The 24,988-nt window shown below is 46.5% G+C and overlaps 2 protein-coding genes across 11 annotated transcripts in view; one reads left to right on the top strand and one right to left on the bottom strand.

Moving 5' to 3' along the window:
- Window positions 1-24,988, bottom strand: part of ASTN2 (astrotactin 2) — a 988,998-nt gene that overhangs the window by 210,221 nt on the left and 753,789 nt on the right. The gene's annotated exons all lie outside the window — the stretch shown is intronic.
- Window positions 9,305-21,876, top strand: TRIM32 (tripartite motif containing 32). 8 transcript variants are annotated; one of them, XM_061163306.1, is made up of 3 exons: window positions 9,305-9,367; window positions 15,278-15,531; window positions 17,649-21,876. In XM_061163306.1, exon 3 carries the CDS (start codon window positions 17,729-17,731, stop codon window positions 19,688-19,690), a length of 1,962 nt encoding a protein of 653 aa, XP_061019289.1. In that variant the 5' UTR covers window positions 9,305-9,367; window positions 15,278-15,531; window positions 17,649-17,728; the 3' UTR covers window positions 19,691-21,876. The 8 variants fall into 8 exon arrangements, with proteins under 8 accessions (XP_061019289.1, XP_061019291.1, XP_061019294.1 ...); XM_061163310.1 differs by lacking the exon at window positions 9,305-9,367 and adding an exon at window positions 9,399-9,535 and having other exon boundaries at window positions 17,652-21,876; XM_061163304.1 differs by lacking the exon at window positions 9,305-9,367 and adding an exon at window positions 9,399-9,535.

The raw sequence follows: 24,988 nt of genomic DNA, 5'->3' as shown, positions 1-24,988 counted from the left end.
CTCAACTGGAATTCCATCACCTCCACTAGCTTTGCTCATAGTGATGCTTCCTAAGGCCCACTTGACTTCGCATTCCAGGATGTTTGGCTCTAGGTGAATGATCACACCATTGTGATTATCTGGGTCATGAAGATCTTTTTTGTACAGTTCTTCTGTGTATTCTTGCCACTTCTTCTTAATGTCTTCTGCTTCTGCTAGGTCCATACCATTTCTGTCTTTTATTGTGCCCATCTCTGCATGAAATGTTCCCTTGGTATCTCTAATTTTCTTGAAGAGAGCTCTAGTCTTTCCCACTCTATTGTTTTCCTCTATTTCTTTGCACTGATTACTGAGGAAGGCTTTCTTCTCTTTCCTTGCTATTCTTTGGAACTCTGCATTCAAATGTGAATATCTTTCCTCTTCTCCTTTGCCTTTCGCTTCTCTTCTTTTCCCAGCTATTTGTAAGGCCTCCTCAGACAACCATTTTGCCTTTTTGTGTTTCTTTTTCTTGAGGATGGTTTTGATCACCACCTCCTATAGAATGTCACAAACTTCATCCAGAGTTCTTCAGGCACTCTATCAGATCTAATCCCTTCAATCTGTCACTTCTACTGTATAATCATAAGGGATTTGATTTAGGTCATACCTGAATTGTCTAGTGGTTCTCCCTACTTCCTTCAATTTAGGTCTGAATTTTGCAGCAAGAAACAAGCAATCGGCCAACCAGGGGTATAGAATTGGTATAGAATTCAAAGACTCAAGAGACAGTTTTCTGTAACATGTTAACCTGGGGTATCTCCTAATGCACATTAATGAAGTCTCCTTTATGTACAGTTGGGAAGGTCCCCTGGAGGAGGAAATGGCAACCCACTCCAGTATTTTTGCCTAGAGAATCCCATGGACAGAGGAGCCTGGAGGGCTACAGTCCATGGGGTCGCAAAAAGTCAGACACGATTGAGAGACTAATACTTTACTATACTTTGTAATAAGGAGTTCATGACCTGAGCCACAGTCAACTCCTGGTCTTATTTTTTGCTGACTGTATAGAGCTTCTCCATCTTTGGCTGCAAAGAATATAGCCAATCTGATTTTGGTTTTGACCATCTGGTGATGTCCATGTGTAGAGTCTTCTCTTGTGTTGTTGGAAGAGGGTGTTTGCTGTGACCAACATTGTTCACTTGGCAAATCTGTTACCCTTTGCCCTGCTTCATTATGTACTCCAAGGCCAAATTTGTTACTCCAGGTATCTCTTGACTTCCTACTTTTGCTTTCCAGTCCCCTATGATGAAAAAAACATCTTTCTTTGGTGTTAGTTCTAGAAGATCTTGTAGGTCACCATAGAACCGTTCAACTTCAGCTTCTTTGGCATTAGTGGTTGGGGCATTGCAGTGGTCTGAACTTGTGTGGATTACTATGAAATCAAATGGTTTGCCTTGAAAATGAACAGAGATCATTCTGTCATTTTTGAGATTGCACCCAAGAACTGCATTTCGGACTATTTTGTTGACTGTGATGGCTACTCCATTTCATTTAAGGGATTCTTGCCCACAGTAGTAGCCGTAACAGTAATCAGAATTAAATTCACCTATTCTGGTTCACTTTAGTTCACTGATTCCTAAAATGTCGACGTTCACTCTTGCCATCTCCTGCTTGACCACTTCCAATTTCCGAAGAGTAAATTTAACCCGGGAAGTGAGGGAATGCAGAAAGAAAGGAAAACAGTCAGGCAAGACAAAATAATAGTTTAGACATTAAACAAAGTCAAGTAGTTCCTCCTCAAGGTCTATAGATAATATTCTGAGCCATATCCTTTGAGCTTTTTTGCAGATACTGAAACCTGCCCCCAGGTGGAAAAAGTTAACTCCACGCTGCCCACAAGCACATAGTCCCCAGATGGGTTGAATCGAGACAGCCAATGATATTGACTCCGGATTACCTTATCAATTAGAAGAATGCCTACAAAGCTGATCACACACCCTACAACCCCCCCTCCTTCACCTTGTCTTTAAGAACCTCTCCCTGAAACTCGCTGGGATTTTCAAGACTTTTGAGCACTAAATACCTGGACCCCTTGCTCTGTGCCCTGCAATAAACACTGCTCTTTGCTTCACCACAGCCCTGTGTCTGCAGATGGGCTTAACTGCCCCTGGGCGAGCAGACCCAGGTGTGGTTCAGTGACACTTGATCCACACAAGTTCAGACCACTGCAAACTCGGTCTGGTCCATGCATAGAAGCATATATTATGCTAAAATAAAGATTCAAAGTCCTAAACCAGCTGTTTCCATATCCGTACAAGAAAATAAATCAAAACAAAGGAAAGCATAAAACCTCCCTGCGTAAGGACATTTACGCGGTCTTCTTTGTGATGGTTAAATGTTTAAAAACGGCTTTGTCAATTTGACGAGTTATATGGAGCCAGTTTATATGATTTCAAACATTATTCCATATTACAAAAAAAAAATGTTGGCGACTCGGCATAGTCACAAGTATGTAAGAACAGATTAAAAAGGAACTTGGTAACTATTTACATTTATGTAAGTATAACCAACATAAGGATTATATTAAGGTGATGCATAAAGTTGACCCTTTAAAAATTCTCTTTTATGCTGTAAATTTAAATCAAATTCTAACATTTACTGAGCATCTACTAGGTATCGAGTGTAGGCTAGGTTGAGAAACACACAAGGATAGAGGAGGCATACAGAGATTAGGGTCAGAGTTTCAGCAGAGAGTAGATAAGTGACAGACAGATGAAAGGCTAGAAATGTACATAAGTAGAATAAGACTGACAGGGGGAGAGAAGAAAGGAGAGAGGGAGCGGGAGAGGTGAGTCAGAGGGATGGAGGCTCTAAGACGACCCGTGATGATCTTACCTCCTGCTACACACTGCCAGATATAACCTCTTCCACTTGAGTAAAATCCACAACAATACAGCAGCATTGAGCAGTGCCACTTCTGTGATCAGGTTACAAAAGACTGTGACCTCTCTTTTGCTGGTTTTGATGAAACAAGCTGTTTTGGAGAGGCTCCTGGGGCAAGGAGGAGAAGGAAATGGCAACCCACTCCAGTATTCTTGCTGAGGATCCCGTCGACAGAGGCGCCTGGTGGGCTGCTGTCCATGGGGTCGCACGGAGTCAGACATGACTGAAGCGACTTAGCATGCATGCACGCATTGGAGAAGGAAATGGCTACCCACTCCAGTATCCTTGCCTGGAGAATCCCAGGGACGGAGGCCCCTGGTGGGCTGCCGTCTATGGGGTCACACAGAGTCGGACACGACTGAAGCGACTTAGCAGCAGCAGCTGGGGCAAGGAGCTGAGGGAAGCTTCCAGCCAAAAAGCCAGCAAGGAACTGAAGCCCTCACTCCAACCACAACCAGGTGATTTTAGAGACTGATCCTTCCCAAAACTTTCAGCTGAGACCCCAGCCCTGGTCAATAACTTGACTGAAGCCTCGTGAGAGACCATGGATCAGATCTAGTTCAGCTGTGCTCAGATTCCTCACCCACAGAACCTGTGAGATGAGAAATCTGTGTTGTTTCAAAGCACAGAAGTTTGGGGGTAGTTTGTTATCCGGTGATAAATATAAGTAATATAGATATGTAGATTAAATTTTCCATTATTTCATGAAAATTCTAGCAGTTATAAATCTCTAGACTCAGACAAATTGGTTAGGATGCATTAGAGTTTTAATTCCTTACATTTTCTACTTTATTTTCCATAAACAAAGCATTTACCTCTCGCCTCAGCATTCAGCTGCTAGCATGCAAAGGAAAAAAGAACATCTTGTCTTAATGCGTGTGTGTGTGTAAAGTCACTCAGTCGTGTCCGACTCTTTGTGACCCCATGGACTGTAGCCCACCAGGCTCCTCCGTCCATGGAATTCTCCAGGCAATAATACTGGAGTAGGTTGCCATTCCCTTCTCCAGGGGATCTTCGTGACCCAGGGAGTGAACCCAGGTTTCCTGAATTGCAGGCAGATTGTTTATCGACTCAGCCACTAGGGAAGCCCCTTTGTCATAACTAATAATAATAATGACAATAACAGCTATTGTTCACAGAGCACTAACTCAGGCAGGGCTCTAAAAACTTTAGATCTATTAAGTCATCTACCATTTACAACATTAGTATGAGGAGTATGTGTGGTTAGTCGCTCAGTCATGTCCAAGTCTGTGACCCCATGGACTGCAGCCCGCCAGGCTCCTCTGTCCACGGGACTCTCCAGGCAAGAACACTGGAGTGGGTTGCCATGCCCTCCTCCAGGGGATCTTCCCACCCAGAGATTGAACCCACATCTCTTAAGTCTCCTGCATTGGCGGGCAGGTTCTTTACCACCAATGCCACCTACTACTATTATTCCCATTTTGCAGAGGTTGAAAATGGAAGTACAGAACGGCTAGGTAAGTTGTCCAAGGTCACCCAGTTTGTCAGTTGCAACAAATTCCCAAACATCACTTCAAATCATTTAATCTATTCCCCAAAATGACCTTTCAGGTCGTTGGAACTGGGGTTCCAACCCAGGTTTGTCTGACTCTGAAGCCCTCCACTGCACATGACGGACTTCATAAGCAAACCTAATAATAAATGTGATGCAACGAACATTACTGTACATTAGGCAGCATGCTAATATGAAAGTGCTTAACATCCTATCTTATTTTGCTCCCAACAATGCTGTGAGTTAGCCATTGTTATCACTGCTTTAAAGAGAATAAAAGAGAGGTTAAACTACTGATCGTCTTAGAAATGCAGAAAACAGTACTTAGCTGATATGCGGATGTTATCAGTTAAATTGTGTCCCCCCCCCCCCCCGCAAAAAAAAAAAGATATGCTGAAATCCTAACCTCCAGTATGTCAGTACATGACTATTTAAAAATAAGGTTGTTGCAGAGGAATTAGTTAAGATGAAGTCTGGAGTTTTAATTGGGTAACATGGAGATCACAATCCAATAGGGCAGGTGTCCCTATAAGAAGACGCAGATGTGAATGAAAAATGTTGCCTGCTGCATCAATAGACAAAGGATAGTGTAGCCATCAGGTCAGCAGTTGTTGCTGACCACCTCCAACTACGCACCCTGAGGGGATTCAGGCCAGAGAAAAGTAGGCTACTGGCCCTAGACAGTCCAAGTGCAAATCCAAGGAATGATTTCAATGAACCCAGATTATCATATCTTCCCATACATAAAAGAGCACTACGTTCACTAACTCGAAGCTCTGGTTTTCTTTAACCATAAGCTTTTGATGTTCCGACTATCTGGATTTTGTTGCAAAGATACTATCTATCCTGGCTCCTCCCTCACTTCTGCGAGCAGTCCTCAGAGCTATCCGAGACGCTGTCTTCTGAGCTTACGTCCTCAGATTGTTGGCCAAGTAAATTATAATTCTCAACTTTTAGGCTGTGCTTTTTTTTTTTTTTTTTTCCCAATCAACAGATCCACACAAAGAGAATGCCATGTAATGACAGAGACACACAGGGGGGAAAATGACCATATGAAACTGGAGGCTGAGACTGGGGTTTTGTTACCATGAACCAAGGAACACCTGGGGTCACCAGAAGCTGGAAGAGAAACGTGAGGATCCTCCCTAGAGAGCTCAGAGAACGTCTTGCCCCGCTGCCACCCTGATTGCAGACTTCTCGCCTCCGGAGCAGTGAGAGAATACATTTCCCTGCTTCACCCCACCCAGTCTGTGACTGTCCGTTATAACAGCCCAAGGAAACTGATACAAGTGGTATAAATGTTAAATGGAAAAAAAAAAAAAAAAGTTATGTAAAATGCTGAATAAAGTACTCCACAAACAGTATTTTTAAAATGTCTCTGTATGTGGAAAACTAATAATGTGTCAAGGATATGCAAAGCCAGAAGATTAAAATAAGTGCATTTCCCCAGGTGTTTACTTGGAGATTTTTGTGGGAAGCAAGGTAATTAATTTAACTTGTGAGTAATTTAAACATTTTTTTAAGGCAAACAGGATTTTTTTGTTTTATTTTCTTTTTTAAGAGAAAAGAAAAGTTTTTGTTGTTTGATTTTGGAACACAGAATTGGATTATACCTCCAGACTATCAGGAGTAACCATTAGCTCCTCTCTCTGATAGGGGAAAGGTCAGTATAAAAAATACGATGAGTCCTGAATTGAGACTATGGGCTTGTAACTGTGATTTTCATCAAATAGGGTACTAACTCCCCATCTGGTCTAAGGAGGGGGTATAGGTGAGGTCTCAACTCTCCCATCGCCCCTGCCTGCAACACAGTGGCTGGTAGAAGAATGGCAGGCTTCTGTCCAGAGAGGCTTCTTCCCATTTTGGTGAAATCCACTGCACTAAGTCTCCAACATGGCAGAAACCCAGGGCAGAGGGCAGCCCCTCATTTTCCCTGGCAATGCTGCTCAGAAAAGCTCATCTGAGTGTCTCTGCCTTAATAGGACCAAGCTCTGGGGTCATAATGACAAGCAATTGCCCCACTTTCCTTTGAATAACTGAGAAATGGAATGTGTGCTTAGTCGCTCAGTCCTGTCAGACTTTTTGAGACTCCATGGACTGTAGCCTGCCAGGCTCCTCTGTCCATGGGATTCTCCAAGCAAGAATACTGGAGTGGGTTGCCATGCCCTCCTCCAGGGCATCTTCCCAACCCAGGGAGCAAATCCAGGTCTCCCGCATTGCAGGCAGATTCTTAGGGTCTGAGCCACCAGGGAAGCCTGAGAAATGGAATATTGCCTGCCATATCATTAAACAAGGAAGTCAGTTATCGGTGATTGCAGCCCTCCAATATGAGTTGATGAGCCCTAAGGGCACTCAAGAAGGAGAATACCTGCTCTCTAAGATCTGTCAGGCTGCAGTTACTCCCTACAGTGAGCCCCAAGGGAGCTCAGGATGTGAAACACAGGATACCGGCTCGATAGCTGAGATGCACATGAAAGGGATGATTTCAGTGAGTTCAGACTCTTGCATCTTCTCAGGTATGCTCTTTTGTTTCGGTTTAGTCGCCTGGTCCTGACTGACTCTTTGTGACCCCATGGACTCACGCAAGCCCACCAGGATCTTCTGTCCCTGGGATTCTCCAGGTAAGAATACTGGAGTGGGTTGCCATTTCCCTCTCCATCCCATGCATAGAAAAGCTCTAAATTCCTTAACTTGGGATATCTGGTTTTCTTTCATTACCGATAACCTTTTGATGTTCAGACTATCTGCCCTTTGCTGTGAAACTTCTATGTAACCTGGCTCTTCCTCTCCTGTCTTAGGGGAAGCTCATTGAGGATCTCTTGAGATACTGTCTCCTGGGCCTAAAGTCCTAAAAGTTCCCACCAAATAAAATACAGCTCTCAATTTTTAGGTTGTGAATATTTTTAAAGTTGACATTTCTAAATATCACGTCTCCTCTCTTGAGGCTTAAAAACAAAACTTAATAAAATAGAAAGATAGCCAGTGTGGGTAGTCTTTGGACAGGGGTTTGTAGCATGTCATGGGCCTAACTGACCTGGGTTTATTCTCCAGCCCTGTTCCTTCCCAGAAGGTGACTGTAGACAAGTCATTTAATCTTGCTGAGCATCGGTTGCTTCTTTTGTGAGATAAAGTAACTGATGCCTACTTGAATCATTGTTGAGAAGATTAATTGTGACATAGGACAATATCTATGGAGCGCCTGGTATATTGCTGCTATTCAAAAAACAGTCCATTCTTATCCGATTGACCCCACTCAGTTATTTTGCAGCTAAAATAACTCTAGGTTAGACGGGATGTGATTTGCCTAAGGTCACATTTCTGAATCTGACTCACTCAGCAACTTCTACGTGCTGGACACAGTGCTAACAGATATGACAACAAACACGCATTGTCCTTCAGGGAGATCATAGCTGACTGGTGACAATCGCAGGGAAGTGGGTAATTAAAACCCAACCTGGTATATGCTTTGTGAGAAATTATCAGCTTGCAATTACTTGCCGAGCATGCTGTGAGCATACCCTTAATTAAATGCAAACCACTATATATTAATAACCTCAGTTAATCCTAAAGCAAACCTCATTTTCACTTAGAAATAAAGAAGTGGGCAGAGAGATTAATCATGGTTAAGAGGTGGGGTTCTCAGAATCAGGTTGCAGTCTGGGCTTTATGATTATGAATACGGGGCCCTGCTATTTTAATCACCTGGGCATCAGTTGCTTGTCTCACAGGGTCACTGGGAAGATTAAGCGAACTGTGCATGTGAAGGGTTTGAGGGCAGCATGACACTTAGGCTTGTTACTGTTTTTGGTTGTTGCTTTGTCATTGTGAAGGGTCGCCTTACCTACCCAGGATGTCAAATCCAAGCCCAGCCTCCTTCCAACCTCTCTCTGTTCCTAAGCTATACTGTACAGTCACCCACAGGAACCTGTGCTGGTGGCAGTAGTGGTCTACTTGCTAAGTCGTGTCTGACTCTTGCAACCCCATGGACTGTAGCCCACCAGGCTCCTCTGTCCCTGAGATTTCCCAGTCTAGAATACTGGAGTGGGTTGCCATTTCCTTCTCCAGGGGATCCTCCGCACCCTGGGATTGAACCTGTCTCTCCTGCATTGCAGGGGCAGTTTTTACCGCTGAGCTGCCAGGTATTGTAGCTGACCCCAAACTATCCAGGGGCTACAGGTCCTCGACAGCCAACAGGCTAGACCATTTCTCACCTGTGAAGACTCTTCCCCTTTCTGGCTGCCCAAAAACTAGATTTGGGTTTAGGCTCACGGGAAGCTTCAATCTGCAGGGACAGACTGCAGAGAGTGTTCCTATCTTTACGTCCCCAGTCGGCCTCCCAGCTGAGCAGGAGTAGGAATCCTTCATAAAGGCAATTTACTCATCAGATAAGCTTATCTCTAGGCTGCACTGAATCACCGGGAGAAGAGCCCAGAAGCACTGTTTCTAAGCGCAGCCAGGTTTTGTGCTTGCCCCAAAGTGAGCGTTGTGGTCTCTCCTTGGCCCATTTCTCAGATGGCAAAGCTGAGGCGGAGAGCGGTCTTTGAGAGATGCCAAGGCTTGGTTGAGGACCATTCACCGGAGGCTACGGTTTAGCAAAGGGGTTGACACAGCCTGCACTCAGACACACGAGTTCCGGTTTAGCTCCCGACTTGCTGACTGAACTTGGGTCTCGGTTTCTTCAACCGTACAACGGGGACAGAAAGCTGAAATACGTGCCCCCAAGACACCTAGCTCCTTGCGGAGGGTTAGCCCACCGCTACCTGGCGTTGGGCCGCGAGCTCAGGTCCGCCCGCCTACAACCCCCAGCATGCCTCGGGTGGGGGGCGGGGCGCGGTGACGGACAGGCAGCTCTACGAATTGGCGCCCGCCAAGAGGCGCACGCTGGCGCGTGCGCAGAGGGCGGCGGGCCGGTGGGCTGGCAGCGGCTGACGCGTCGGAGCCGCGGGCGGTCAGGTAGGGGGCGGGCTGGAGGGTGGGGGATGCGGGGCCGCGGCCGGAGTCGCGGGCGGTGGCCGAGCGGCGCGACGATGGGCTGTGACGGCGGGCTGTGACGGCGTGCAGCGGTCGGTCCACGCCAGAATGGCAGAGCCTGGGGGACCGGATCCGAGGGGCAGGACCGTGGTGGGTGTATGTGGGGAGGGGCGCCGGGGGTGGGTTGCTAGAGGCAGGCTTGGGGCGAACTCGCGGGGGCTGAGGAGCTCGGAGGAGATGCAGCCCGGGAGGGGAGCGAGGGGTTCCGAGATTCGCGGTGCAGCATCTCGGGAGGTATGAGGTAATGTGGGGCCCTGAGGGGAGACGGGTGCAGCATCTGAGAGATGGGAGGGGACCCGAGGGCCCTGGAGGGATCAGGGGTGCAGAATATCGGCAGTATGAAGGGACTGGGGAGCCTCGATGAGATGCGGGGTGCAGAATCTCAGGTGATTTGACAGAGTCTGGGGGCAGTAGGCTTTGAGCGGGGTGAGATCTGAGATCAGAGGGAGCAGAGTCCGGGGCTAGTCTAATTGCCGAGGAGGAAGCGTTTTCCCCGAGTGGAATCTGAGGAAAATCGAGGGGTCAGCGAGAAGCAAGACCTCTTCAGCAGGAAGAAGAGACTTGCCTGAGGTTTGAAGCGGCACATGACATGGGTGGGGAAAAGAGGAAGGAGCAAGGTTTGGGGGTGGGGGGAGTGGGGGGGTGGGTGGGAAGGGGGGCAGGGTCCCTGTTGGCACCCAGAGGGTGGGGGCTCAGATTGAGGGAGAGCACAGATCTGAGGTGTGGGATCGGGTTTTAACTGCGATGCAGGGCTGAAGGCTGCAGCGACTTGGAAATAGATGAAAGGATCTTTGTCTGGGGGATTCGAGGACACATGAGGGAGGAGTTGGTGGGGGTTGCAATGAAGAGCCCCAAAGGCTGGGATTCTTAGGAGAGTTCAGAACAAGATTTAGCAAGGGTGGAACGGTGGGGTGGAGAGGTACTGGTTGGTCTGTAGAATTAAGAGACTGAATAGAGTTATGGATTTGGTGTCTTGGATTGCGAAAGGAATTTTCCAGAAGTCTCTGTATAGGAAGCAAAGGAGTTCTGGGGACCCAAAGACCTAGAAGCAATGCATGAAACTGTTTATGAGTGTGTGAAGTTTCGCAGAGTTCAGGGATTCAGCAAGAAAGTCTTCACCCTTTGCGATCAGGACTCGTAATGGAACCTGAGTTTCCTTGCAAGAGGCAGAATCTCCCTCACTTGTTAACCAGACATCCCTCCTCATGTGTGTCAACTGGTAAAGAATCCGCCTGCAATGCAGGAGGCCTGGGTTCGATCACTGGGTTGGGAAGATCCCCTGGAGAAGGGAAAGGCTTCCCCACTCCAGTACTCTGTCCTGGAGAATTCCATGGACTGTGGAGTCAATGGGGTCGCAAAGAGTTGGACACGACTGAGCGACTTTCACTTCACCTCATCATGAGGCAGCCATGGTATGACTACTCACTCCACTCTGAACATGGACCCACTGAAAGTGGTTGGCTTCAGAGGAAAAGAGAATGACCAGTCATAAAGCAGGAGACGATTCAAGGTCATCTGCCCAAGCTCAGCTTTGCGTGTCCCTCCAAGCTGTGGTGACAGAGAGTGTGCGATTCCTCCAGGGGATGAGTGGAACGTGATATCAGGTCTTATCTTCTTATCAGTTATATAAGTAGATAGAATTAATTCTACAGAAGGTTCAAAACAGTGGCTCTGTGAATGAGGTGTTTGAGCTGGGAGACAAGAAAAGGGGATATCAGATGCATTGAGCATTTAGCCCTGTGCCAAGTTCTAAAGAAATGGTTCCTAAGTGGCAGTGGTTTTATCCCCCAGGGGGGATCTGGTGATGTCTGGACACATTCTTGGTTGTCACATTTGGGTTGTAGAGTACTACTGGCCCCTATTAGGTAGACACCAGGAATACCATTAAACATCCTACAGTGCACTGAACAGCCTCCACAACAAAAGAAGTATCCGGCCCAAAATGTCAACAGCGCCAAAGCTGAGGAACTCTGCTCTATCACATATCCTGGATTCAGATCTTGGCTCTATCTCTTCCTGATTGTGTGATCCTGAGTGAGTTACTTAACCTCCCATTCTTCATCTGTAAAAAGGGTTTAGTAACAGGACCTATGTCACAGATTACTGTGATGGTAATCTATAATGAAGTAAATGTTTAGTGTCTGGTGCGTAGTAAGTGCTTAGTGATTTAGTAGTTTTTAACTTTCATATCTGCTTCCTTTACTCAGTTTTCGTAACGGCCCTGCTAAGCAAGCTACAGCATTCAGTTTTACATGTAAGGAAGCTAAGGCTAAGGCAGTGACTTGTCTCAGGTTCCATAGCTAGAGATGGCAAAAGGAGGCTCCTGTTCAGGTCTCTGTAATCTGGTACATTCTCTCTTCCCTTGCTTTTTCTTTGCTGGGACCTGCTCAGTCTTACTATATCTACCTCAGCCCATTCCTCTTTCATGAAAGGCCTAGTCTGTATCACTATCAAACTGAACTCTAAAGGGAATAAATCCATCTGACTAGGTAGGGAGTAGCCCTGGACTTTGTTCTTGATTTGCTCCTACACCAGGACCCATGGGTACATAAGGGGAGGAGCTTATTGTTGGCAGACAGGATGAGGTGCAAGAAACTAGAGGATGAGGTATGGAGGCCATTGGCTAGAAAAATCACTTCATAGCAGGGGCCCAGGCTGATGGCACCCATACTCTGGAAAGTAACTCCTGTTCTGAATGATCTCTCGTGGGCTTCTTTCCCTTGGGACAGAATAACGACATTTGCTCTGTCAGCTCAAGGACTAGCTGCAGTTCAGAAACGGAGTAGTACTGCATCAGAAGACCAGAGACTTTGCTGGAATATCCATGCAAACCCCTAATGAAGATGTGTAATGGAAACTGAGTCAGTCTGGGAATCGGAGATCTGAAGTTCAAAATCTTTCCTCTGTTGCTAATTCACTAGGTGTTCATGGGCATGTACTTGCTCTTATCAACATCAATCTATTGAAAACACAAATAACTACCATTTATTGAGTGTGCATTATCTCAGTTAATCCTGCCGATGGTCTTACTAACAATCCAGGTGCTATTCTACATTTTACAGATGAAAAAATGAACAGGCTGAATGATTTACCCAAGGCTCCATAGCAAATTGCAGAGCAGGGATGTGAGTCCAGATCTATCTGACTCACAAGTTACATTATACTAGTTTTAGTAGGAAGGTATTTCCAAAACTTAAGAGCCCTCTGGAGAGTGGTTGGTGGTCAAAAGTTTACCAGGCCCTTGAAGTGGATCATTGTCCACACATACTGACGCGCTGCCTCTGTGACTCTACTTCCCTTAGCGCCTTCGAGTAGAACAGTCAGACTTAAAAAGCCATTCTTAGGTGTCTTTACCAACCTCTCAGCCAGAGTGCCTAGAGCTAATGGTAGTGTAATTAGCTAGAAAACTGTAATACATCTTTTGAAGAGGTGTGTTTTTCATGGCTGGGAGTTGACACACCTGGATGTGAGTCTTAGTTCTACTGCTTCATAGCTTTGAGACCTTGGGCAGGTTGCTTTTCTTTGAGCCTAGTTTCCTTATTTAAAAAGAGGAATAACACATACGTCACATAGTGATGACAAGAGGTAATTTGTAAAAAAGTGCCTGACTTTCAGTGAATGGTGCTTTGAGAGGTAGCAATTATGAGAGGAAGCTGATGCCAGAAGGGGACTGAGTGTAGCTCTGCCAAATCTGTGAACCTAAGCAACCCCCTCCAGTCTCCCCCAAATTCCCCTCCCCTCCTGTACCTTTCCCAGGTTCCACTTCCCGATCCTTTCATCAATACCTCATGATTAAATGGGTGTGTGTTATATGCAGAGAAAGGAGCTCAGAGTTGAGTGGGTTGAGATGAATTGGAAGTTCCCCGAAAAGACTGCTGACTTTCCCCTTGTCCTATATTCCTCGTGTCACCTGAAGATGCAGAAATCCTTTCTCAGTCCTATAGTTTTGGAGGACAGTAAGACAGCCAAGTGTTTTTCCAGCAGACTCCATTACTGATTTAACCTGCCTTTGGCCTGCTTTAACTAGAGTTTTCTTTCCCATAGACATGTCCTTCTGGGTGGTTTTGTGCGTCCCAGACAGGTGCAGCTGTGGAGTCAGGCTTGCAGTTCCCTATAAGTACCTGCTTGTGGAGTTTATCTTAGCTGTTGGCAGGTACCTTAAGTGCCCTGAGTAAGCTGACATTCAGAATCCTCTCCCCCACCACAGAACTGGGTGAGTGTCGGATGAACACCTCACTGACTTTCTTAACATCAGCCCTGCTAGCCACTCCTGGAGAGTGACCGTTACGCACTTGATAAGCACTCAATTCAAGCTGGAGGAATAAATAAGGTTTATAAAGCGATCATGAAAGGAAATGTGAAAGCCTTGCAAAAAACCCAAACCAGCGGAGCATATCAGTAATAGGATGAACTTTTATGTCCTATCAGAGAAAGTGCAGGTAGTTTCACATGTTTTCTAGTTTCTGTGTGAAGAGCTCTGTTCCTGTCTATTCTTGCTCAAAATTGGATCGCCAGTGTTTTCATGGAGCTGGGTTCATTCTGTGTGCTTAGTGAAGATCTGTTGTTTAATTAATTGCTTAAAGTCCTCCAGTTTTGTTCATAGCCTAAGTCCCCCAAGGGGCTAACAGAGGTATAGGGAATAGACAGTATCTCATGGTAGGGATTCAAGCATTGGATGGAGGTTTGAAGGTCATCTCTAATCCTTTGATTCTGAGATCAGTGAAAACAATCTCCAGGGAAGGTTCAGAATTTTAATTTTTGAAATGTATCATCCCATATCTTGGGTACTGTCACCTCTTGAAAAGTGCCTATTCATTCCTTCTCATTGGATGGTAGCCACTGCTGCTGCTCCTGCTACTACTAAAAAACTATTTTTTATTGCATAGTTAACTGTGTACCCCTCTTGGTATTTTCTGCACAAGAGAAGTTGTGAATTCACATGCCCATCCAGTTTCTGACATGGATATCTAGTGTCCTCAAATCAAATTCCTTCAGAGCTGAACGGTTAATTAGCAATCTTTATGTGCCTTTATATGCCGTAAGACTAAAGATTCTTCATCCTTTCCAGTGCAGTTTGTAAAGTGAATGCTTTGTTCATCCTGGTATTAATGTTAGTGTTCTGATTGTTACTAAAATTATGATACAGAGCAATTTTTCATTGCATACCTACCAGTTTCCAGGCTAAACACTTATATATGCATTATCCCTAATTATCACAATAACCTTCTTACAAGGCAAGAAAATAGGTTTAGTGAGGTTAAATAACTTGCCTCCTGGCCCACAACATGCTGATTTGCTCCCAGTTCTGTCTGACTTCAAGGTTCCTGGGTTTTTATTATTATTCTGCTCCCCTTGTTATTTATATCATGGACTGGGAAAGGCTAGTGGTGCCAAAAGCAGCCAGGGTTTGACTACAGAATTTTCGTGAGTCTTAGGGCAGCTGGAACAAAAACAGCTTAAGGGGTAGATTCTCATCTGGTGCTGAGTCAGAGCTAGGCTAATATCACTATGAGGTGCGCAGTCTGAATCAGGAGATCGAAGAAATTAGTGGCGGGGTGGGGTAAGCTGAGATGAAGTGAGAGTGATGGGACAGGAGTTGACAGTACAAAGTGCACAACAGGAAATACATTGGTAGTACCAGGAAGGCAGCCAGCATTATAAATAACAGGTTGAGGGTTCGTTCTGATTGGTTTTAGATTTCACAGCTGGCAGAAAATGGGCAGCTAACTTAAAGACTTGGGATGATAAGATAGTTCCTTTCACAGGTACATCTTTTCAAGGGAAATTGAGTTCAAATTGACTTCCCATCTGAATTCCTTTTGGTTTTACAAGGTGTAGCCTTCTGGAAGAGAGGAGCCATATCTGCATGTCACATAGCTGCGTATCAGACGAGGCTCCTGCTGAAAGCAGTGTTCTCAAGTTCCCAAGACACGGTCCAGGCCTCTTCCAGGTCTGAGGCCGTCTCCATGCCTGATGCTTTAGTGATGGGACTTCATGCTTCCTGGCAAAGTGTGGCAGCTTTAGGAAAGGAATCCTTGACGTTCTCTTCTGCCTCAGAGAGCCTGGTGGAGCTGCAGACAGCTGAGGTATTTTGGGACATAGACGTGGGCATAGTAAATTCATTTTTTTAAGTGGATGGCTTGAAGAGGGAGGCAGGAAGCTTTTTAATTGAAGGAGGTGGTATGATATTTCAGAAAACTGGAGAAAGAATGTGCTGGTATTTTTACAAGTTGGCAGACTTGTTTAATTAGCTGATCTGCAGTGCCAGTTCTGAGAACAGATGTCCCCGTGCATTGTGAGGTAACATGCTCTGGATCCAAATACCAAATGTCGCCCTCAGTCTGTTGTCCCAGATGATGAAAGAGAGCGCTGAAGCTGTTGGTTTAGAATTGAGGAGGTCTGCACGGATCCTGAGTTGAGGTTTCTATCTGTATTTCTAAACTATTGCACCCAGACCCATGACATTTAAGTATTTAGCGTTCACAGCATCAGATGTTCACATGAGACCTTTTAGGTTCATGACAGGTGGTAATGTGTTATTTTTGTTGAGGCATGGATTTTGAGTTATAATAGGTTGCCAGGCTGGTGTGTGGGAGTGGGTCACTCAACTAATCAATCTAACCCACTCTATGGCAGCTAAACCTCATTCTTTATTAATTGTGGAGAAAATTATATGCTATAAGGCAGTATTTCTCAGAGTATGGTCCAGAGACCAATGTTAATAAGTATTATGTGACAGGAAAAGAAAAAGCTTGAAGTAATGTTGGGTTAAGCAAAGGTATCGGTTCTGCATGCTTCCCCCATGTTTGCACCATGCGACCCTGAGCCAGTTTTTCTGAGCCTTAGCTTCCTCATCTGTAAAATATGGTAATAAAAATAGTACCTGCATCCCAGGGTCATTATGAAGATTAAATGAGATTAAGTATATGGAGCATCTGGGCCTTCCAGGTGGCACAGTGGTAAAGAATCTGCCTGCCAATGCAGGAGACGCAGTTTCGATCCCTGGGTTGGGAAGATCCCTTAAAGGAGGAAATACCAACCAGCTCCAGTATTCGTGCCGGGAAAGTTCCATGGACAGAGGAACCTGGCGAGCTATAGCCCGTGGGGTCGCAGAGTCAGACATGACTGAGCGCTTGGGTGCACACACAGATAACGGAGCATCTAGCCTGATGTCTAGCATATAGTAGGCACTAGATGTATACTCTTTCTCTTCCAGTAGAAGGAAAATGGGATTTCAGGGAGGTTGGGTAGACCTTAGACAAATGGTTCACAGCCACTCCTAAATATCTGTCAGACTGTGATGCAAAGCTAAATACGGGGGACAATTTGTAATACATATCTCCACACAGACTCCCCTATGGGTGGAAAAAGAATTGATGCCATTTGCAAAGCTTTCCTCAGCTTGCTGCATTGCCTTTAAAACCAAGCTAGCTTCTCTTCCTCCTCCTCAATGGTTGACCATCTGCAGATCACAAGACTGCACAGGTGCAGCTGTAGGATTTGCATTTAAGAAGGGCTGGATTTATCCTTGTGCTTCACCTTGCTGGAATTATTCATTCTACTTTTGGGGTATAAATTGACACTGACATAAGGCTGCAGAACACTGGGATGTCTGTGGTTCTACTTCATGAGCACATGTGAATGGAGGAGGGTGGGAGAATTCATGGCAGGTACTGCTTGGGGGGTAGGGAGGGGTGGGTGTGTTTCAGACCAAAAATAAACTCTCCTGATAAGGCACTACCATTTCTCAGATCATCCAGGCTTGAGTCTCTGGCCTTCTTAGCTCCACCTCTTCCCACCCCAGTCCACTTGGCTAACAAATCTTAGTGATCGTACTTATGCATATTGCTTAAAGGCATCTTCTTTCCATTTCCACAACCTGCTCCCTAGTTCAGGCTGCCCAGAACCTTCGCCAGGCAATTTTGCAGTATCTTCCAAACTAGTTTCTCTCCCTTTTCCCCAACTCCATTCAAAGCTGTGATCATATCCGTTCCCTGCTCCAAAACATGCACTGTTTCTCTATGTTCATCAGAATGAAGTTCCACGGTCTCATTTTGGCTCTGAAGACTCCTTATAATCATTCCCCAGTCTGCCCTTCCACACCAGTCAGTGACTGAATGAGTGATGATCACGATCCACTACATGTTTCTTGAGTGAATGAACTCACAGAGGCAGTGGAATAATGGCTTCTTTTTCTCTTTAGCAGGGTTTGTCCCTCCAGAGCATGAACGCTCAGCCATTCAGTCCCGGGTGGTGCTAGCAGGCCCCTTGGAAAGAAGAGTCATGGCCGCGGCCGCAGCCTCTCACCTGAACCTGGACGCGCTGCGGGAAGTGCTGGAATGCCCCATCTGCATGGAGTCCTTCACGGAGGAGCAGCTGCGGCCCAAACTCTTACACTGCGGCCACACCATCTGCTGCCAGTGTCTGGAGAAGCTCCTGGCCAGCAGCATCAACGGCGTCCGCTGCCCCTTTTGCAGCAAGATCACCCTCATCACCAGCCTGGCCCAGCTGACCGACAACCTGACGGTGCTGAAGATCATCGACAAGGCGGGGCTCAGCGAGGCGGTGGGGCTGCTCATGTGCCGCTCCTGCGGACGGCGGCTGCCGCGGCAGTTCTGCCGGAGCTGCGGCGTGGTGGTGTGCGAGCCGTGCCGCGAGGCGGAGCACCCGCCGCCGGGGCACTGCGCGCTCCCGGTCAAAGAGGCGGCGGAGGAGCGGCGGCGAGACTTCGGCCGGAAGTTGGCGCGTCTGCGGGAGCTCACGGGAGAGCTGCAGCGGCGGAAGGTGGCCTTGGAGGGCGTCTCCAAGGACCTGCAGGCCCGGTATAAGGCGGTCCTCCAGGAGTATGGGCACGAGGAGCGCAGGGTCCAGGAGGAGCTGGCTCGCTCCCGGAAGTTCTTCACGGGCTCGCTGGCCGAGGTGGAGAAGTCCAACAGTCAGGTGGTGGAGGAGCAGAGCTACCTGCTCAACATCGCCGAGGTGCAGGCCGTGTCCCGCTGCGACTACTTCCTGGCCAAGATCAAGCAGGCAGACGTGGCGCTCCTGGAAGAGGCAGCCGACGAGGAGGAGCCCGAGCTCACCGCCAGCCTGCCCCGGGAGCTCACCCTGCAGGACGTGGAGCTCCTCAAGGTCGGCCACGTCGGCCCTCTCCAGATCGGGCAGGCGGTCAAGAAGCCCCGGACGGTCAACATGGAAGACTCGTGGGCCATGGAGGCAGCGGCCTCTGCCGCCCCTTCCTCGGCTACGTTTAGAGAGATGGACGTGAGCCCCGAGGACGCGGGGGCCAGCCCGAGGGCCTCACCTGCCAAGCAGCGGGGTTCCGACCCGGCCGGCAACATCCAGCAGTGCCTCTTTCTCAAGAAGATGGGGGCCAAAGGCAGCGCCCCGGGCATGTTCAACCTCCCGGTCAGTCTCTACGTGACCAGTCAAGGCGAGGTGCTGGTTGCTGACCGCGGCAACTACCGCATACAAGTCTTTACCCGCAAAGGCTTTCTGAAGGAGATCCGCCGCAGCTCCAGCGCCATGGATAGCTTTGTGCTGAGCTTCTTTGGGGCCGACCCGCCCAACCTCACTCCTCTGTCAGTGGCTATGAACTGCCACGGGCTGATCGGCGTGACTGACAGCTACGACAACTCGCTCAAGGTATACACCTTGGACGGCCACTGCGTGGCCTGTCACCGGAGCCAGCTGAGCAAACCCTGGGGCATCACAGCCCTCCCGTCCGGCCAGTTTGTGGTAACCGACGTGGAAGGTGGAAAGCTCTGGTGCTTCACGGTTGACCGAGGCGCGGGGGTGGTCAAATACAGCTGCCTCTGCAGCGCCGTGCGGCCCAAGTTTGTCGCCTGTGACGCTGAAGGCACCGTCTACTTCACCCAGGGCCTGGGTCTCAACCTGGAGAACTGGCAGAACGAGCACCACCTGGAGGGCGGCTTCTCCATCGGCTCCGTGGGCCCTGACGGGCAGCTGGGTCGCCAGATCAGCCACTTCTTCTCGGAGAACGAGGATTTCCGCTGCATCACCGGCATGTGTGTGGACGCCCGTGGTGATCTCATCGTGGCCGACAGCAGTCGCAAGGAAATCCTCCACTTCCCCAAGGGTGGGGGCTACAGCGTCCTTATTCGAGAGGGGCTCACTTGTCCGGTGGGCATCGCCCTCACTCCAAAGGGGCAGCTGCTGGTCCTGGACTGTTGGGATCATTGCATCAAGATTTACAGCTACCATCTGAGAAGATACTCTACCCCTTAGGGGCTGGGGAATATCCGTTTCTTCTGCTCCCCAACCACCTGACCTTCCCTTATCCCTTGGTTGTTGGCGGTACTGTAGAGTAGACTTGGCCTGTGTCTTGACTCCAACTGGCTAGTCCTAGAAGTTTAGAAGCTCTGTCTTTAGCAGGTTTTTTTGTTTGTTTGTTTGTTTTAATTATTCTCTCAAAGTTTAGAGCTTTAACAGATGCAGTATCCCCCATAGGACACGTGATTTGAGGTTAGCTGACATTTGATTAGAACATAGGCCCTTCCAAGGCTTCAGTAGAGAGCCTTCTGCCCCTGTATTTGAAATCGCCCCTTGTATTGAGTCCTTGTTGAGTTCCCCCACTTTTGGCTTTGGTAACTCTGGTCCCTTCCTTCCTTCCTTCCTGTTCTAACATGCTCCGTCGGTGGCGCTTTCCCTTTAACTTGCTGCGTTCATTGTGCACGCTGCAGTGGGACCTCCTTCACCTTTCTGTGACACTTCAGACATCACATCCCTGTGACGTGGTGTCTCAGGTCTGACCACCTTTACCATCTGAGAGACCATTCGCTTAGTGCCACCACGGGAGCACCACACTCCCCACCGGGAGGCAGTACTTTCCTGGCTCTAGGGGTTTTGCGATATCTTGGATTGGTCTCTAATTGCAGGTGTGGCCAAGGATCCAGGGCAGAAAATGGATCGACCCCCATTGGTTGGTGTTGAAGACTTTAGCCTGGGAATCACTTGCCTTTTAAAGGAGCATATGGATTAGAAAAGTTATGCCAAAGCACAGGAAGATGGAAATAAAAATAAATGCTACTATAGTCAGCAGACATTAATGAGTAGTCTCTAGAGCACATCCATTTTTCATATTACCTCTCTCCGCTGACCTGTGGTAGGAGCTGTCTGCAGAATTGTACCACACAGGCCAGGGCCAAGAAAGTGGGGAGGTGGACTCATCTCATTTTCATTACTAAAACAAAAGTGTTGGGTCCTCATTGTGCATTTTCCCCAAGTGAGTGCATAATTTTGGTTGGGGGATTTATTTCCATCCCTCTATCAAGCATTAAATAATTAATAACTGTTTCTTCATCACTCGTGTTCATGTCTTTTAATTGAATCTGAGATTGGGGAGGGGAGGGGAAGGATAAGTTGTGCCTTGCTGCTTTGCTTCCAGACCTAACCTTGCATTTTCTGAGAGCAGTATGAAGCTACCTAGGTCACCATTCAGCAAAAAGCACCGTTACGTAGAGATAATCCAAAACTTACTCCCACATACATGTGTACAGACTCAGCCCTCAAAGTCTATAGTCACCAACGCCATGTTCTAAACTCAGCATCCACCATCTGCTTTATCTTTACAATTAAAGTTCAGAAACCTGTGCTTTTAGGAAGACCAGAGGTGGGTGAGGGACTTTGTGACAAGGTTCCTCAGGCTCTGGTGTTTACCAAGCAAAGTCTTGTGCGGTCTGGGTGCAGGGCTAATGACAAGTCAAAGAATATACTTTGCTTGCACAGAAGCAAAATCTGCTAAGCCAAGCTACTTAAAAAAAAAAAAAAAATGGTGATAGTGGCGTTGCTTTTTTGGCTTCTGTTGTGATAGCTGCCAAAGGGTAGGAAAGGAGCTAATTAAAATGATGTTGGACTAGTTTGTCTTGTGCTTTACACCTGGAGAAAGCCCCGTGCTCTGATTATGAGCGCGCATCTGATTTCTAAAGATTATATAATTGAGAGGAAATAGATCCAATTAAAAGTGCATCACGGATGACTCCACCAGTTATTACAGCCACTTTATCTGTGAGGGCACCTGGCAGCAGGAGGTCTATCTTTGCTGTCAGCGGGGACTTGCTGAGGCAATAACAGTGGCCGAGGACTTTGGCACAAGGTTTGCGACAGAGAAATGGATATAACATTGCTGGCTGGCTTGAAGTAACAATGCCAGGAATCCTCCTGCTGCCTACGCTTTTGGGAGGAAGTGCCATCACTATTGCATTCAGCATTTAGGTCTACCCCACCTCTGAACCACACTCCTGCCTTGGCCTTCAAATGCAGCAGGCTACCTGCTGGTTCAGAATAGAAGTAAATATGAATGCTCTTGTTCCTTTGCTGTGATATTTTAGGCTGTGCTTGGGACAGTCAATTTTCAGTTATCTACCACGTTGACTAAATTACAGAGTATAGCCCCAAGACTCTACTGAATTACAGCCATTTGTGTGTGTGTGTGTTTTCTTGTTATCTGAATAAGGGCAGTGATTGCTTTATTCAGATAAAGCCTCACATGCGAGTCTGTCATGTAAAATAGATTGAAAAGCAGCTATTCTGACAGAAGCAGGCTTGTGGGCCAGAAGAACAAGCCCTCACCTAAAGTGGGTACAACTGCTAAACTCTTGCGACTCTACAGAACATGATCTGAAAACCACTGATCACAGCATCACTTATCTTCCAGTTCATGTTATTGGCCATGTGGCTATGGGCAAGTCACTTAACCCTTCCTCTTCTGGAAACAGATGAAAATGATTTTTGCCTATATGATGGGTGTAACATGTAAAATAATAAATGTTAAAATACCTGCTACCATTCTTGGCATACTCAATCAGCCAAGTTGTCTCAAGAGTGGGTTTCAGTTGTTAGACGACTCCAAATAATACCTCCCCTCTTTCCTGTTGTTACAGCTTCCTATTTCCCAACTGAAACCCCTCTCTGACATTTCTCCTCCTAGCCCTAAGTCTCCAGATAAATCTGGTCACCTGTTCCTTTCTACTATCATTCTACCTACTTTATGTTTCTGTCACTGCATAAATTACCGTGTTGCAATTGTTTACCCATATAATAAGTTTTACTGAGGGTTAGCTTTAATCTCTAGCTAAGAACATGTAGCATGATGCTTAATACACAGAATGTCCTCACTTATTTCATTGGCTATTTATATGACTTAATGTGACAGTAGGCCCTCCTGTAACCTGAGTCTTCCTAACACAACACTCTTACATTGGATGAAGGATACAAAAGAGTTTACCTGAGAGTAAGATATGTAAAAAAAAAAAAGAAAACTAAAGACAAATGACTTACAGGTTCAATAAGTCCCTGCTTTCCTTTATTGTTGTGAATGTGCTGTTTGTGAATATCACTCAGTCGTGTTTGACTCTTTGCAACCCCATGGGCTGTAGCCTGCCGGGCTCCTCTGTCCATGGGATTCTCCAGGCAAGAATACTGGAGTGGGTTGCCATTTCCTTCTCCAGGGGAGGTTCCCAACCCAGGGATCAAACAAACTCCTGCATTGGCAGGCAGATTCTTTAACACCTGTGCCACCTGGGAAACCCCATCATTCTGAGTTATTATATAGAATTTAAGGTTTTGGAACAATGATTTCTTCCATATCTGAGTACCTACTGTGAGCCTGGAACTATGCCAAATGTTCAGAAATAAAAATAAAAGTTAAGTAATATTATAACTTTCTCATAAGCTATTTTACAGTCTTTCTGGAGCATTTGGAATTGAATTCCACTGCCCTGGTCTTCCTCAAAGGCCAGGGATAGGCACTATCTGAATGATGGTGAGAGTCAATCCCAATGTGCTCTCCAGCCTGAGAGAGTCTGCAGAGGGCTACTCCATTATTCCAATCAGCAGGATAAACTTGCCTGGAGTCTTCGTGTTCCTGTGGGTAAGGCAAGTAATGCTTAAGCAGTTGTACTCTTTAATCTTGTACTAATTAATGGCCTCTTAAAAGTGAAGCGTTACCAGCTCCATAGGAGGGAAATGCAAGGCAGAGCCTAGTAGGAAACGCAGGGCTCTACCTTGTACCTGACTAGGCTGCTGATCTGCACTCAAGACATGCAGCTTCTCAAGGGATCACAAAGCAAATTACAGATAAGAAACAGCAGATGCCTGCGTGAATGTTACAAGCAGGGCAGTGGTGAGCAAGCAGGCTGTTTAGCAAAATACTTAACATTCCAGAACTTTGGCTATATCTTGTCAATATCATGAATATTCATGGTACCCAAAGTCTGAAGTTAGGAAGTTCTGGGATCAGCAACGCATTCCAGTGGGAAAGTCGCTGGCCTTGGTCTGGCTCTGAATCACAGCTCTGCTCCTAAACTAGCTATGTGGCCTCGGATGAGCCCCATACCTCTGCATCAGCTTGCCTATCCTTATAAAGAGAAAGTTGGATTTGATCATCACTAAAGTCTCTTCCAGTTCTATGATTTTACTTTACCAACTAGAATTGTGGCTGAGTTTCCGCCCCCCCACCACTCCACCCCCACGCCAATGTTTTTGTGTCATTCTTGCCGAAATTTTGTCGTGTTTACATTAGAGGAGAAAGAACCTGTACTTTGTAATCCTCCCCACCACGGTCCAGTTGCTTACCCCAACTGTCGTGACCTTGGGTCTCTTGCTAACTATTGCCACTCTGTTGAGCCACTGTTTCCTCATCTTGTAGAAGGAGATGACAAGTTATGTTTTAAAGGGCTGTTGTGAGAATTAAAACATACTAATGGGACAGTATGTATAAAAGCTGCTCATTCAGAAAATGGGAGGTGCTCAGGAAATGTGATTTCCATTGTAGGGGGCAAAGACCTCCTCCCCCAGTCCCCCACCTCCCATGGTGAACTGATGCAGATTTTTCAAGTTGACACTGGGGGAGATTTCAGACCTGCACTGGTGATTCAACCACATTGCTCAGTTTCTTAATTAAAAAGCCTATTGGAAGAAAAGTGGTATCGCCGCAGGGGCAGAGGCAAAACTTTGACAGCAATGTTTCCCACTAGGAAAGCTGCACATAAAAGCTAGAGGCTAATGATTTGATGAAAGTCAGTAGGATGGCATCTTGACTCTTGGCAGAAACAAGCACGTCTACCTATCCCTCTACATGGCTAGCATAAAGGCATTTTTCTTCTAGGTCAATATTCATTAACTCAAATAATTACAAAAATCAAAATAAGCCATAAATCTCATTGTTAGGTGGGGGTAATATATTGCAGTTGGAACTTGGGCTTTGTCAGCCTGCGGGGGCTGAGTTCATTCTTGTTTCCCTCACGTGTTAGTTCTCTGACCACTGAGTCATTTAGCCTCTCAGCTTCAGTTTCTTCATAAATAATAAAATGATACTGTTTACTGCATTGTTCTGAAGAGATGATCGATGTAAAGCACTTAGCAGACTTTCTGCTTATAAGAGTTTCATTTTATAAACTTTCAATAGTGGAAAATATCATATTATAGTGAATTAAATGTATGAAAAGGTTACCCACATTTTTGTGATAGCAGAATCATAGGAACTGGTGAGGTAAACATTTATTTCCCTCAAAGGAAAATTATTTA

The sequence above is a fragment of the Dama dama genome, chromosome 16 (assembly GCF_033118175.1).
Source record: "Dama dama isolate Ldn47 chromosome 16, ASM3311817v1, whole genome shotgun sequence".
In the NCBI taxonomy this organism is placed as follows: domain Eukaryota; kingdom Metazoa; phylum Chordata; class Mammalia; order Artiodactyla; family Cervidae; genus Dama; species Dama dama.
The sequence above is the reverse complement of the archived record's forward strand: the minus strand, read 5'-3'. Positions and strand labels throughout refer to the sequence as shown.